The sequence below is a fragment of the Gymnogyps californianus genome, chromosome 11 (genome assembly GCF_018139145.2).
Source record: "Gymnogyps californianus isolate 813 chromosome 11, ASM1813914v2, whole genome shotgun sequence".
NCBI classification, from domain to species: Eukaryota; Metazoa; Chordata; class Aves; order Accipitriformes; family Cathartidae; genus Gymnogyps; species Gymnogyps californianus.
In genome coordinates this window covers 13,250,277-13,262,979 of record NC_059481.1, presented here as the reverse complement: position 1 = coordinate 13,262,979, position 12,703 = coordinate 13,250,277, and the positions used below count along the sequence as shown (strand labels likewise).

At 39.3% G+C, this 12,703-nt stretch overlaps 1 protein-coding gene across 3 annotated transcripts in view; it reads right to left on the bottom strand.

The window, feature by feature from the left end:
• Window positions 1-12,703, bottom strand: part of PDE8A (phosphodiesterase 8A) — a 139,811-nt gene that overhangs the window by 18,952 nt on the left and 108,156 nt on the right. For all 3 annotated transcript variants that reach the window (XM_050903002.1, XM_050903001.1, XM_050903000.1), the window contains exons 6-12: window positions 11,233-11,321; window positions 10,910-10,988; window positions 9,169-9,306; window positions 3,651-3,739; window positions 2,322-2,373; window positions 2,179-2,221; window positions 1,133-1,210 (exon numbers count right to left, since the gene is read on the bottom strand). In XM_050903002.1, the coding sequence (XP_050758959.1) occupies window positions 1,133-1,210; window positions 2,179-2,221; window positions 2,322-2,373; window positions 3,651-3,739; window positions 9,169-9,306; window positions 10,910-10,988; window positions 11,233-11,321 (568 nt within the window). The remainder of the gene's footprint in view (window positions 1-1,132; window positions 1,211-2,178; window positions 2,222-2,321; window positions 2,374-3,650; window positions 3,740-9,168; window positions 9,307-10,909; window positions 10,989-11,232; window positions 11,322-12,703) is intronic.

The following is a 12,703-nucleotide window of genomic DNA, read 5'->3' as shown; positions in this document are numbered from 1 at the left end:
TTGCAGAATGCATACACATGCTTGTTATGCTGAGGACACACAAGTGCAAAGAGATGCTTGCTGAACCACTGATATCCCTGATTAGAGATAAGTAGCTGTAACAGCCTGGCAAAATCATGGCTTTGGTTTTTTATTTTAACTAATTAAAATATTCAATTAAAAACTCAGTTAAAAGACTATACAGATATGTGTGTGTGTATAAACTGGCAGGCACAGGTAGGTAACTACTGCACTTAGGTTATTACAAGATATATCTACTTTTGCTGCCTGATGCAACATGACAAGTCATAATGAGTCAGCTTCCAAGCTGAGGTAAATCAGTGAAGCTCCTTTGAAGGGAAGATAGCTATGCCAAATTAAAACAGCAGAGGTTCTGGCCTATTATTCATAGGAAATTGAAAAACAAATGTTTTATATCAGTTAGCAATTTTGGTTCTGTAGAGAAAAGGCCAAGATGGGATTTTTCTGGATAATTATGTTGTGCTACCTATAAAACGTGGACACATCTCTGTTACTCTTTGTGCTGAGCAGCTCCTAAAAAGAAGAATCAACGCTATTTTTGCTACACTGGAGCATGATTGTATTCTCACTGCCACAGACCTACTTCCATGTTTCATTAGTGTATGCTGCCTAGACTGTAATGATGTATGCTTTAACAAAATCATGTAAGTATAAGCAACAGTTTTGAATATGTGACTCATCTATCGTTTGGGGTGATCTAATGGAGCAAAATACAACACAGTGAAAAGAAAACAAAATTCGTAAAAAAATTATCTTCGTATTTTTATCAAGAGAAGAGGTAAGAAATGTAATAATTTGTTAGGTTTAGAGTTTGCTATTTGTACTTGAAAGTATCTGTTGAATCTCATGAGGTCTTCCACGCAGGATTGTAGATGATAGCCTTCCATTCTCCACTGGTTCAAAAAAAGACTCAAAGTAGTTCAAGAGAAGAAAATGGGGCTATTTGACAAATGTAAAGTTGTTCATGAATTGATGACTTGCTATTTTATTCATGTGTGTGTATGTGTATATACACACATACATAATTACCTGTATTTGTATGTGTATGTATGTATGCACATAAAAATCTGAATATATATAGAAATCAGAAAAATCTACTTGTTTAACATACCATCACTCCCTCGTGATGTTGTGGATCTAACATCTAGTGATCCTTTCCTCCTGTCTTTGTGTCTGCAAGTCTGAATATCTGTGGAGAAAATTATATTGTACAATGACATTAAGTTGTGCCTAAGATGTATGTTAAAGGAACTGAAACTCAGAGAAAGCCTGATAGCAGCTGAGTGACATTTACCAAAATGCTTCAGCAGACGAGAGCCAATGAAAGCTCCTTTTTAAACTCTCGCCCAATTACACTGTCATGAACCCAGTCATGCTCTCTGGCAGAACATGCCTAAGTGTTTTTGCAGAAGGGATCTAACAGTGCGGAGAGAAAAGTTCCTCTCTTGACCCAGTGACACAATTGTAGTTGTGAATACAACTTGTGTAACACACCTGAGTTCATTCAAGGAACAACTGCCACAAAGAACTGGTGGACCAAAGTAGACTACACACTAGCAAACTAGGCAATGTATCCTAGGTCCCTTACGGACTCCCACAGATACAACCTGCGCTACTAAGGCTACAATTAACCTGCAGCATGGATCCCAAGGATGTGTTAATTGAAGTGTTGCTATGTGGGATGAGGGTGAATGGTAGTGTTGGTCATCCTCATTTCCACCCACATGCAAATACCCCACAATACAGTTAAAGGCAATGCAAAGGTACATGTCACTAGCTATAGACCAGCCACAGCAACGTGATGACTAGACAGCGTCCTTCTTATTTCTCATTTTGACACAGGGATCCGTTATCTACAACTGAAATGTGACACTGAATGCAGCAATACCACAATACCAACTTGGGACCCTATTACTGTGTTTTCAAGGGTGGGTTGCTTTCTATCACTTTAAAACAAGTGAGGCAGGTAGAGAGGGCTTGTCTTTATTTTGCTACCTTTTGAGCTGGATTCCCAGCTTATTGCTAGCTAAATAGTACTGTTCAGACTGCCCTGTGCAACTGTGGTTTTCAGTCAGATCACTAACAACGGGCAGATCACTAACAACTTCTTTCCCAGGTACGTTCTCCACTTATTAGGACAGAAGAGATGTGTCATACCTGTCTGAGATTCAGCCTGAACACGTTCACATGTCTTCTCCGCCTACAATTTAGTATGAGAAAACCAGTTAGTCAGAACTTTCCCATTATTCTGTAATATTTAGGGCTCAAACTAAAGCAAGTATAGCACTATTTTCACTTACCTTATTGTTGTCATTGCACAGTCTACTAATTGACACATAGTGTCTAATCTTTCTGTAGGCAAAAAACAGTGTGTTAAATCCCATCCAAACCTCAGGTCTAATTCAGTGCTGATACACAAAACGGGTAAGAGCAACAAATTAATGCAGGACAAATCCTGTTCTGGCAGGAAGGCTCAACTGGGAATGCAAAAAACCCACAGTTCTGCACGTGATGGGGAATACAAAACGGAAGCATCTTTCACAAAGATTGTCTCCTCCTCTTTCTCTCTGCCCCTCCTGCCCCGGCTTCTTCTGGGCTACTGTAGGATGTTTCAGGTATGATATAAATGTGAAACATGCAACAGTGCAGTCCAACAATCAAAACTTTCTATAGGATTTAGGGATACAGCAATCAAACTGAAAACTACATCCTTGATCACCGGGAAACTTTCTAAGCCAGCTTCAAATGGGCTTAGATTGTTCCATTAAGTAGCAATATATGTAATACATATTGGTCTTACAAGTTTGGCATCTTAAGCTGAAAATATGTTTTCACTCTATTGATGGAGAGTAGAGAATGTGAATTACTTCCAGGGATGAAATCAACCCAAAACACTTTTTTTTAGGAAGTAACTGCATGAAGAAGCTGCATTTGGCCCTTCCTTCATGAAGACACACCTTCCTAAACGACTGTCTCGGCAAAGTCCGGAAGATAATGTACTGTGCTTTTAATTAATGTTCGTGTTGCCTTAGAGGGCTTTGAAACTACTACTGCACGCAATCTGATCCACTTTCTTTCCCACTATAGTACAGAAGGACTCATCATAAATGTACCAGTAACTAACATATACCTGTGTGCTCCAAATGCTCTATTTGGGGACCAAGTGGAAATTGCACAAAAAGCAAGACATGCTTGAATTTTGACCAGGATCAAGGCACACAGTGACCTCATCACATGACACTTGGCAACAGCCATGAGTAGATGAGCATGGAGGGACATAGTACAGGTGCACAGTGGAACGGGACATAGGTCCTGGTGGTCCCAACACAACGCACAGAGAGGATAGTGCACTTGCACTTCAGGGAGTATTAGAAGAGTAAGAGTCTCAAGTGAGCACATCTGGATCTTTGGCTCCTTTTTGCAGAGAATTAGAATTTCAGTTTCCCTGCACACAGCCTGTTAAGTTGATTTTGCCCCAAGGAATTAAATGCAGAGGTCTGAGGCTCCCTTCCTTGCATAAGTTTCCTTTATACCCAGTAACAGGATAATCCAATGTCTGCTGAAAGCAACTGAACTCTAAACTGAGCCTTGATTCAGACCTAAATCATGGCTTTAGCTTTCATACTTACCCTCCCTGTCCGATGACAGGCAGTATCTTCACATTTTGTTGTACGCTATCTCCATTTTTCTTTTTCGCATAGTACATTCCTTGCCATTCCTGAAAAAGGAATTCAAGTGGAAGGAAGTTCAGATAAAACAGGAAGAGAAGCTGTAGCTTCATACCTTTTTTCAGTGAAAGCTGTCTTACAATACAAAACCAGTCAGGCCTGGTTAAACTGTGCTTTACCCTCAAATTTCTCCCCTGTAACTAACCTGTAGGTCACTGTGTTGCTGCCAATGCAAGAACTTCCAAAGGGGCAGCCTGTGAGCGCCCTGACGGCAACAGCCAAACCTCAGGCGCTGTGGGAATCAGAACTACGTATTCTCTTCCCAATCCTACCTCAATGGTGTTGGGGGTCACTGGGGGCAGACCTGGCAAAGACCCCCACAAGAGCGAGAGCTCGGACCAGCCCCTGCCTGGAGCAAGAGTCCCCCAGAGGCTCCAGGAGTGCCTGCAGGCTCTAACAGGGCAGGGTACCCCCCTGCCCTGCCCCAGGACCATGCACCACGCAGCTGGGACTGCTACGCTGACCTGCCTGACTTTCTCCCTGGCTTCGTTGACTCCTGCCAGGACAGGAAGCTCAGTGAGAAACCATTATGCCGACCTGTCCACCTTCACTTCTGGACTGCACTGTCTCTCCTGCAGAGTTGGGAAGTCTTATCACTGGTTAACATTAAATATATCTGTGACTAAAAGCGCTTTGGTATCCTAGCACATTTACTTTCCACACTGTCAGTTCAGTCTCAAAAAGCAGCAGAGATTTATCCTGGCTTTTTTAAAGCAAAAGAGAGCCTAGTAGAATAGCTACTGGATTCTGTCTCCCATCTGCTGACCTCCCCTCTAAAAGCACTCTGGTTTCAGGATCACATTTAAGTAGACAATTTTTGAAGTATCAGATTGTCACTCCCAGTATCACTGTTTTTTGATAAAATTCATAAATGGGAAAAAAAAGACAAGGTGGAAGGGAATTTTTCATTTTGCAGTGAGAATTCTTTTTTTTCCCCTCTGGAAATGAGACATTTCTTTCTAGTGCAGAGCCTCATTTTCTCTTTCAATGAGACTTGGGAAATGTCTGTTCTCCCTTGTTTAAGACATGCTTTTAAATGAAATACTGGTAAAACAATCACTTTTGTTATTTAGAGATTTTAAATCCAGAAGGCACCACCATGGTCTAACACCCAGCCCCAAACCACCTCCCTGCAGCGGAGCCCACACCCACGCTGGGAAGTAAGAGAGCTCCCATGCTGACACATGCAGACACGGCTGAACGCGGCTTCAGCACACGCCGAGGCATGGGCCCCTTACCTGTTGCTCCCTCCCGATTTCCTCACCACGCTGCTGCTGCTTCTCAAACTGTGCTACAAATACCACAGCAAAGACATATACCACAACACTGACTGACCTCCCTGTGTCTCCCCTTGCATGTGGTGCCTGGACTAGAGTTGCCCCCTCACAGGGCTATTTAGGAAAACTCAGGGAAAGCAAAATTCAGGAACCCTGAGTCTCCCCCTTTCACTTCTGGCAGCAGCACAGAGGCCAGTAACCTTCCAACAGAGCCAGTCTTTTGTAACCTGGCAGCTGACAAGATTTACAATCTTGCCTACACATTTCCATCCCTAGAATAGCTGTTGGTGGTCTTTTTTAATAGATGCATATTTTGAGCTGGGCATCTAATAAATACCAAGTGATTAATACATAATTGATTCCATATTGCATATTCACTTCATACAAACTACCCATGCCAATTGCTGTCTTTTAGCTGAGTTCAACAGACTGCAGATCAGACCTTACAAATGTATGTGAAAATACCTTCATAAGGCACATGATACATATTTATTTATGTTAGACTGACAGATCTCGTAGTCAAGCAGGCCAGAGCATAGGTACAGAGAGAACAGTTTTGCATTTATGTTGATGGAGCCAGCAAATAAAGAGTCCAGCCCGCAGAGAGCTGCATGGTGACAGGCTGTGCAGAAAAAAATATGAAAGGCTTTTCCGAGGATCTGTCGGAGAAAAGAACTGTGCATAACAAATCGTGAAGCGAGCATAGTATCTTCTCCTGTGAGCTGCATGAGGAATACAAATGAAGATAAAGCAAACATCACAAAATTCAATGCTCTCATAATTAAAAGTATGCATATCAGTAGTTTCCTGACAACCAGGATGAGGCAGAGATGAGTAATCGATCTCTAACCCAGGTAATAAACCTGGGATATGCACAAAGGGGTGAACTCGTAAGGTACAGACTGGACAATTCCCACATTGAAAGTGCATCCTTTTCAAGACAGGTTATTCACTAACGTGTTCTTCTTAGTCAACAGATCGATTTTTCAACGTGTGAATTTCTAAAACCTGTGAAACTGTGGCAGGAAATGTGTGAGCGAAAAGGTCAGCAGAATTCTGAGAAATAGGAGGTCCAAGCCAAACTCCTGCTGGTAGGTAAAGTTCTCCCAGGGACGTTACTTAAACGTATTTTAAGAACACCATATGCTCTCTCACAGAGCCTCTGTCAGCAATCCAACAGAGAAGAGCTACTTCATAAGACATGCTGTCAGTCAAGCTCATCGTTATGTCTACATTACAGCCACACAAGTACAGTGATCAGTCACTTCTGCATGGCCTGGCGTGCTGGGATCGAATGCAGAGTGAAAAACATGCACAGTAAAAAAAACCAGTTTCACCCTTTATAGAGTAAATCAACACCGAGGTTTCAAACTTCATTAAGAAGGCCATGGCATGCATCTATCCAGTGAGCACTCATACATGCATAGTAAGTAATCCCCCAATTCAGCCTTCCTTTTAGATTGGGACTTCTTGCACTAGACAGCAAAGTGCAGCAAGCTACTTGTAGAAAACAGAGCAAACCAAAATAAACACAAGATGTCATGAAAACAATCTCACAGAAAGTAAGGCTGAGTTCGGAAGGAATTGCCATAGACCTTTATCATAGAGCATGATCGCTCTCCCACTCCCTCTGTAAAGATAGCTGTCTTGCAAATAATTCCCAAGGAGTGAGAGGAATTGCATGTCTTGTCTGATTTATCGATAGCTAACCATCTCACTTCAGAAAAAGCGAAACTAAGATAAAGAGCTTTATGTCAAACTGCAGAGATTAGAGGCAGCAAGAATTTGTCAGAATTGCCCATTTCATCTTAATGGCTGTGATTTGAATGATGAAACAGACCAATGAAGAAAGTACAACTCATTTTTTAACTCCTCAAGTATGGATGGGTGAAGATGCCTTTCAATAACTCTGGCTTCTTGCAAATTACAGCCAGCTGTAGTAACAAAAAATGAACTTCCAGAGATTTTTTTTTTTTGCTAAGAGAAACAACATCCTGACCCAAGAATCTCTATGTACCAGGCAATTAGCAATTTTTGTGTATAATGCCTATGAACTTTTGTTTGGATGTACTGAACTTGCTCACAGCGCTATGTTTGTCAGCACAAGAGGGGAAATGCTGCAAGAGTTCATCTTTCTAAATTCCATTTAAAGACTAGAGGTAGATTTTATACAGCTTACATTTTTCTAAAGATCAGAAAATCTTGCTCTCTCTTATTTTTGTTATATTACCATGTTTGTTCAAAACAGAAAAGCCAAACCTGTTGACAGGAGAATATCACAGTAGTACACAGTTGGCTTTTTGGTATGCTATAATCTACAGTAACCAATATATAGCCTACTGTAATGGGAAGCAGCCTTTTAAATTTAGGATATAAAGAAATCACAAGCCTGAAAACAACATACAGACCATGTCAGAATGATCCAGACGCAAGTTAGGCACCTCTGAAAATGCTGTAACATCTTGACACAAATGATTTCAAACTAAAGCACCTTCAAAAGGCTGCAGTATTTCAAGGGTTGCTCCGCACAGTTAACCTCTACTCGCAAATACTTCCTGTAAGAATTTAATTTGCAATTCATGTTTCTATTAATGTGTAAATGTAAGGCTACAGAGATTGCATACTATAAAATGTTCCAAAGGCATATACAAAAAACATGTAAACAGAATATATCCACCTAAAACAGCTTAAGCTGTTCGAGACAGACAGGTTTAAATAAGCAGTATTTCATTAGCCCTCACAGTTGGAAAGTCCTAGAGCCAGGAGTAAAATCAGTGCAAGGAAAGAGATGGATTAGGGTTAGATTTCTATCATTCATAGAGTAAAATATATTTCCATTATTAAAGACATTTTTATCAGCACACTAAAATATTAAAAATTTGATCACTTCATATCTTGAGAATTGATGTTGTGGATTTAAAGCCTGACATGTCTAATGTATTTGAATTATAACTCAATAAATACTCTCTCCTAACATCAGTTTTGTATTACACGCATTTAGTGAAATAATTTTGGTCAGGCAACACAGGTGTAAAGCACCATAATCCAAGCTATTGTCTATTGCTGGGATCTCTTCCAAAAGGCCAATACATGTAGAAATGAGTGATGTATTCTTGTTGAAATGCACATGCAGTCTGCACCCAGCTAGAGTGCAGCTTTTGTTGATGAATGCTTGTGTTAGTACCCTGATTTACAGAGTATGACTCATCACAACTTTGCATCGGTGCTTTTGCATCACTGCCTAGATACACAGAGTGCCACGATTCATTTTAGCATCTCCCTGCTCTGTGTCAATAACATGCTGCTTCCTCGCGGACAGTCAGTATGACCCAACTAGCTATCCTGACTCAGGTCTGAGCATGGGCCACGATGCATCTACAAACACACCGCTTCCCAAATCTCTTTGTGTAACCTCCATGATCTTCGTCCTATAAGGTACTATGACATGTTCAATGACACCAGAAGCATTTACACCTCATTGTCAAAATGCAAATGAAAGCTCCTAGATGGATCCTCACACTACAGCCACAACAGTCCCAAAGTAACATCATGGAGCTACCAGGCAAACAGTAATGTCTCCCTGCAATGACCTCCCTTGAAGCCAGCTGCACTTCCTCATGCACTTTCTTGGTGCAACAAACATTTCTAATGGAAATCCATTAGACAGCTCCCACGTCATTAGAAAATAAAAGGTATTGGCAGCTGGCAGCTGACACTACCTAGTACTCTCAAGTGATATTGCAAATGTCTTTTCTGATATTTTTACATTCTGAACTTGCAAATCAGCTTCCACATTTCATGCTGAAATACTTCAACATGGTTCTTTTCTCATTTACATCACACCGGATAACACGTGCATCCATCCCATTTCTCTTTGATATTCCCACACCTTTTGCTACATACAGCGTATATTAGAAAGAAATACAGCAAGTCACATTTTCATAAAACACGTACCTCTGCCAAGCAAGAAAAGAGAAAGGAGCCCTTAAAAAATTAGCATTTTTTACTTCCTCTTCTTGTTTGAGTAAGAAAGCTGCAAATGCTATGTGTCTGTGAAGCTGCAAGTTACATCATGTGTCATCCCTGGACAATAACAACTTTTACAGGTAGCAAATTATAAGTGATAGAATGCCATTACTCACCTTTCCTATCTTTATGCAGGAATTAATAGTATCTAGGAAATCAGCTTTTTTTTCATTTATAGGCACTTCTGTTAATTCCTTTCCTATTAGTTCACCTATTTGATAGCCCATCATTGTTTCAAAAGCAGGATTGACGTACTGTGAAATAAAAACAAACAAAAAAACATTCAACAGAATACTTAAAGCACAACAGAATCCCTTTTTTTCTGTTTGCTAAACCAAGGGATCTCTTTCCCAGCCTGAAATAAATCTCTGTATGTACTGCTCCTGAGACAGATACCTGTATGTTTTTCTTTCTGAAGCAAAACAGGAATGTCCATGCTAGAAGAGTTGTGCAGAGTGTGTGCATGTGAGCAAAGAGAGGGGAATTTTGGAAACAGCTGAGTATTACATATCCAGAGTTTAGACAGACAACATGAATTCCTGAAAAATGAGCTCTGTCAGTTCTTAAACCTATAAACCTCAAACGTACCTCAGTGTTCCTAAAAATCACAAATTAGATGGTGGGATACCATAAGAATATTAACCTTATCTATTGACAAATTCATCATCTTACTGTGTGTAACGGCAAACCATCACTATTCCCCTGTCTCGGCAAAGCCTAGCCAAGCAGACTGGAAGAACTGGAATCTAATAAAGCAACTTTCTCTCTGAACTGAATGTTGCATTTCACTGCAATTTTGTGGCCCTTGCCCAACAAAACTGAAGACCCATAGCCCACACCTTCATGACCGTCTCGCTAACCGAGTGACAGACACAGGTCCTGTCATAACAGCAACTGAATGCCTCACAACTTACAATGTTTCAATATGAGAGAAATGAAAAGGGTGCCACTGGATGCCCTCTGCTCCTAAATGTTCCCTCCTAAAGGTTCCTTCCAAAAGGTTCCCCTCCTATGTGAGAAAGCCCTGCCTGCTGGAGCTCCAGGACTCTTGCACATGTCGGTTCTCTCATATTCTGGGGCTGTCAGCAGAGGGACAAAATTTGGTCTGAAAAAACATATTTAAAACAACTTCAGGGATTTTTGTAAAAGGGATGAAGAAGGCACATCCTTCAATGAAATTGCCATTGTCAAGATTTGGGTAAAGAGGGTGCAATTTATATGCATGTTATAACTCCCAGAGGCTTAGACTCAAGCTCTTTACTGATAATACATTCACTCCTCACAGCCTTCATAGCTAGGGATGGAACTAACTCCCTTATAAAGATGATGTTTTTCAGGACTGCAAACCTAAGCATAATTTCTTTTCCTTTTTTTAAAGAAATTTTTAAGAGAGGATTACATTCAAAAACAGTTGGCCCAAGAATTCTGATGCATCAAACAGTATCAGATTTAGGCAAAAAAAAAAAGTGTACTACCTTTATTTAAATAAAACATCAATTAGAGTTGCTTTTCAAGAGCATCAAATTAACATACAATATTTTTGGAAAAGAATGCATACAAGCCAGTGGCTGCATTCATTCATGATATAAAAGAATAATTAAAAAAAATAAAAACAAGAAAGTAAATCCTTATTCATTCAGAAGCAACAATCTCCCTTAAAATTGACTTGATATATGCAAGATATTTTAAATGGAGAAAATTCTACTCTACAGCTAAACTCACTCCAATCTTTTTAGAACCATTAAGTTAGGATAGATCACATTTACTCTTTCTTACTGTACAAGAATCATGGATGAAATAAAATACAGTCAGTCCACAGAGCAATTTTCTGTACTTACAAAAATAACTGGAACAAACCTGTATTACATGGTCTTCACTTGTGATCTCAATGGCTTCTTGACTTTTCTCTAATGCTGTAAATAATGAATTACATGCCCTGGAGACAAAAAAAAAAAAAAAAAAAAAAAGGCATCTGATTAAATTTAATCCACATAATTCTTATTGTAATGACAATAAGGTATTGAAACTCCATACTGAATAAAGTTGTACTTTAACGATTAACATATTTTCTTCAGCTAACTGACATTCTATAATTAACTACAGTACAGTAAAATAAATACTCTTTTAAGGATGTGGCTGAATTAACATTTTTTTGTTGATAATGTTTTTGGTAAAATTACCTTAGTTTGAATTGTGCCTGCACCTCTCCAAATTCCAGCTGAATCAACTCATTGTAACAGGCCATTATATTAGAATTTTCTACATATCTCTGCAAATAAAAGGTTAGAAATATTTCATTAATACACATTTCTGTACTCAAGGGTATGAAGCTCTGTTTTCTTTTGCTTGATAAAGAACTAAAAAGGAGTAGATATGCCAAAAATGAACACGTTAACACAAGCAACATGAGAAGATTATTTTTTGGGACTAGGAAAATTCTTCAGGTTATTGCATTTTGAAAAGGTGACAGATCCTCATGGCAATGAGGTTCAACCAATCTGTTTATTCTCTGCGATTGCCAGCATGATCAATATATAAAATGATCTACTTTTAATGAAGTTATATGCTTTCATGCTACTTATTTAAAATAACAGTGAAAAAATTATGTTGTGTCTCAAGTCATCAAAATTTGAGATTATTATGAGTTTCCAATTGCTAATACCCCAAATTGTATACATAGAAGAAAGCAAAACTTCCTGACAAACATACCTGCCATTGGATACAATTATTCATTGTGGGGCTTGTATAGCAATGACCTCACTATCTTTGATGTTTTTTTAAAACATCTTGTATTTACCAGGTATAAGCCTGAATGTTAAATCTTTGTTCATACTAAACTGCCACACTTTGATAGTTTGGGAGGGAGGACTGGCTATCAAAGGTAAGCCACCACATCAAGGCTGCTAAAGAAAATTTTCTATGCTTTGCCATTAGTCCCATCTCCAAGGCTCTGATTCATAAATAATTTAGAACCTGTGTCGGATTACTTACGTGCCCACTGGAATGACTCTGTACACATAAGTACAGTTATTTTCAAGCTAGCATTTCTTGTATTAGGACCTTACTACAAATAAGCAAATAGGTGCAAATGGATTGTGATGGGATAGCAAAAAATCTGGTGAGCATGCAACCAAATATTCTGAACCACATTGTAAATCATGCACATTTTTGTTCCATTGTCAGATTAATGCAATGAGGAATCCACTTAACTGACGTACTAATAAGCACCTTTCCTGCTTAATTGGAATAGTTGCCAAGGAACGGATTCAATGTAGTACTTTTCAGGTGCCTCCAAACAACAGATAATAGCACTTGACAGTGTCTGAAGCCTGTTTACAGATGTGAATTGGCATTTAATAGAAGAGATTTCCCACAGCACATTCTGTTGCTCATTGCAAGCTGCTCTCTGGCTCTGCTATAGTCACTAGAGTCAATTTTGTCAATGTCAACCTTTCAAGCAGAGCATCATATACTTACTCTGAAATAAATGTATAAAGTAGAAAAGTCTCAGCACCACTTCTTGTGTTGCTGAGAATGTCCACCTACTTAGTCAGCATTATTCTAATTCTACTGGTGTACAGTAGTTCAGAATTGGGAAATATATATAAGAATGAGCAGCATGAATGGGATTTACAGGCTGGATTACTGACA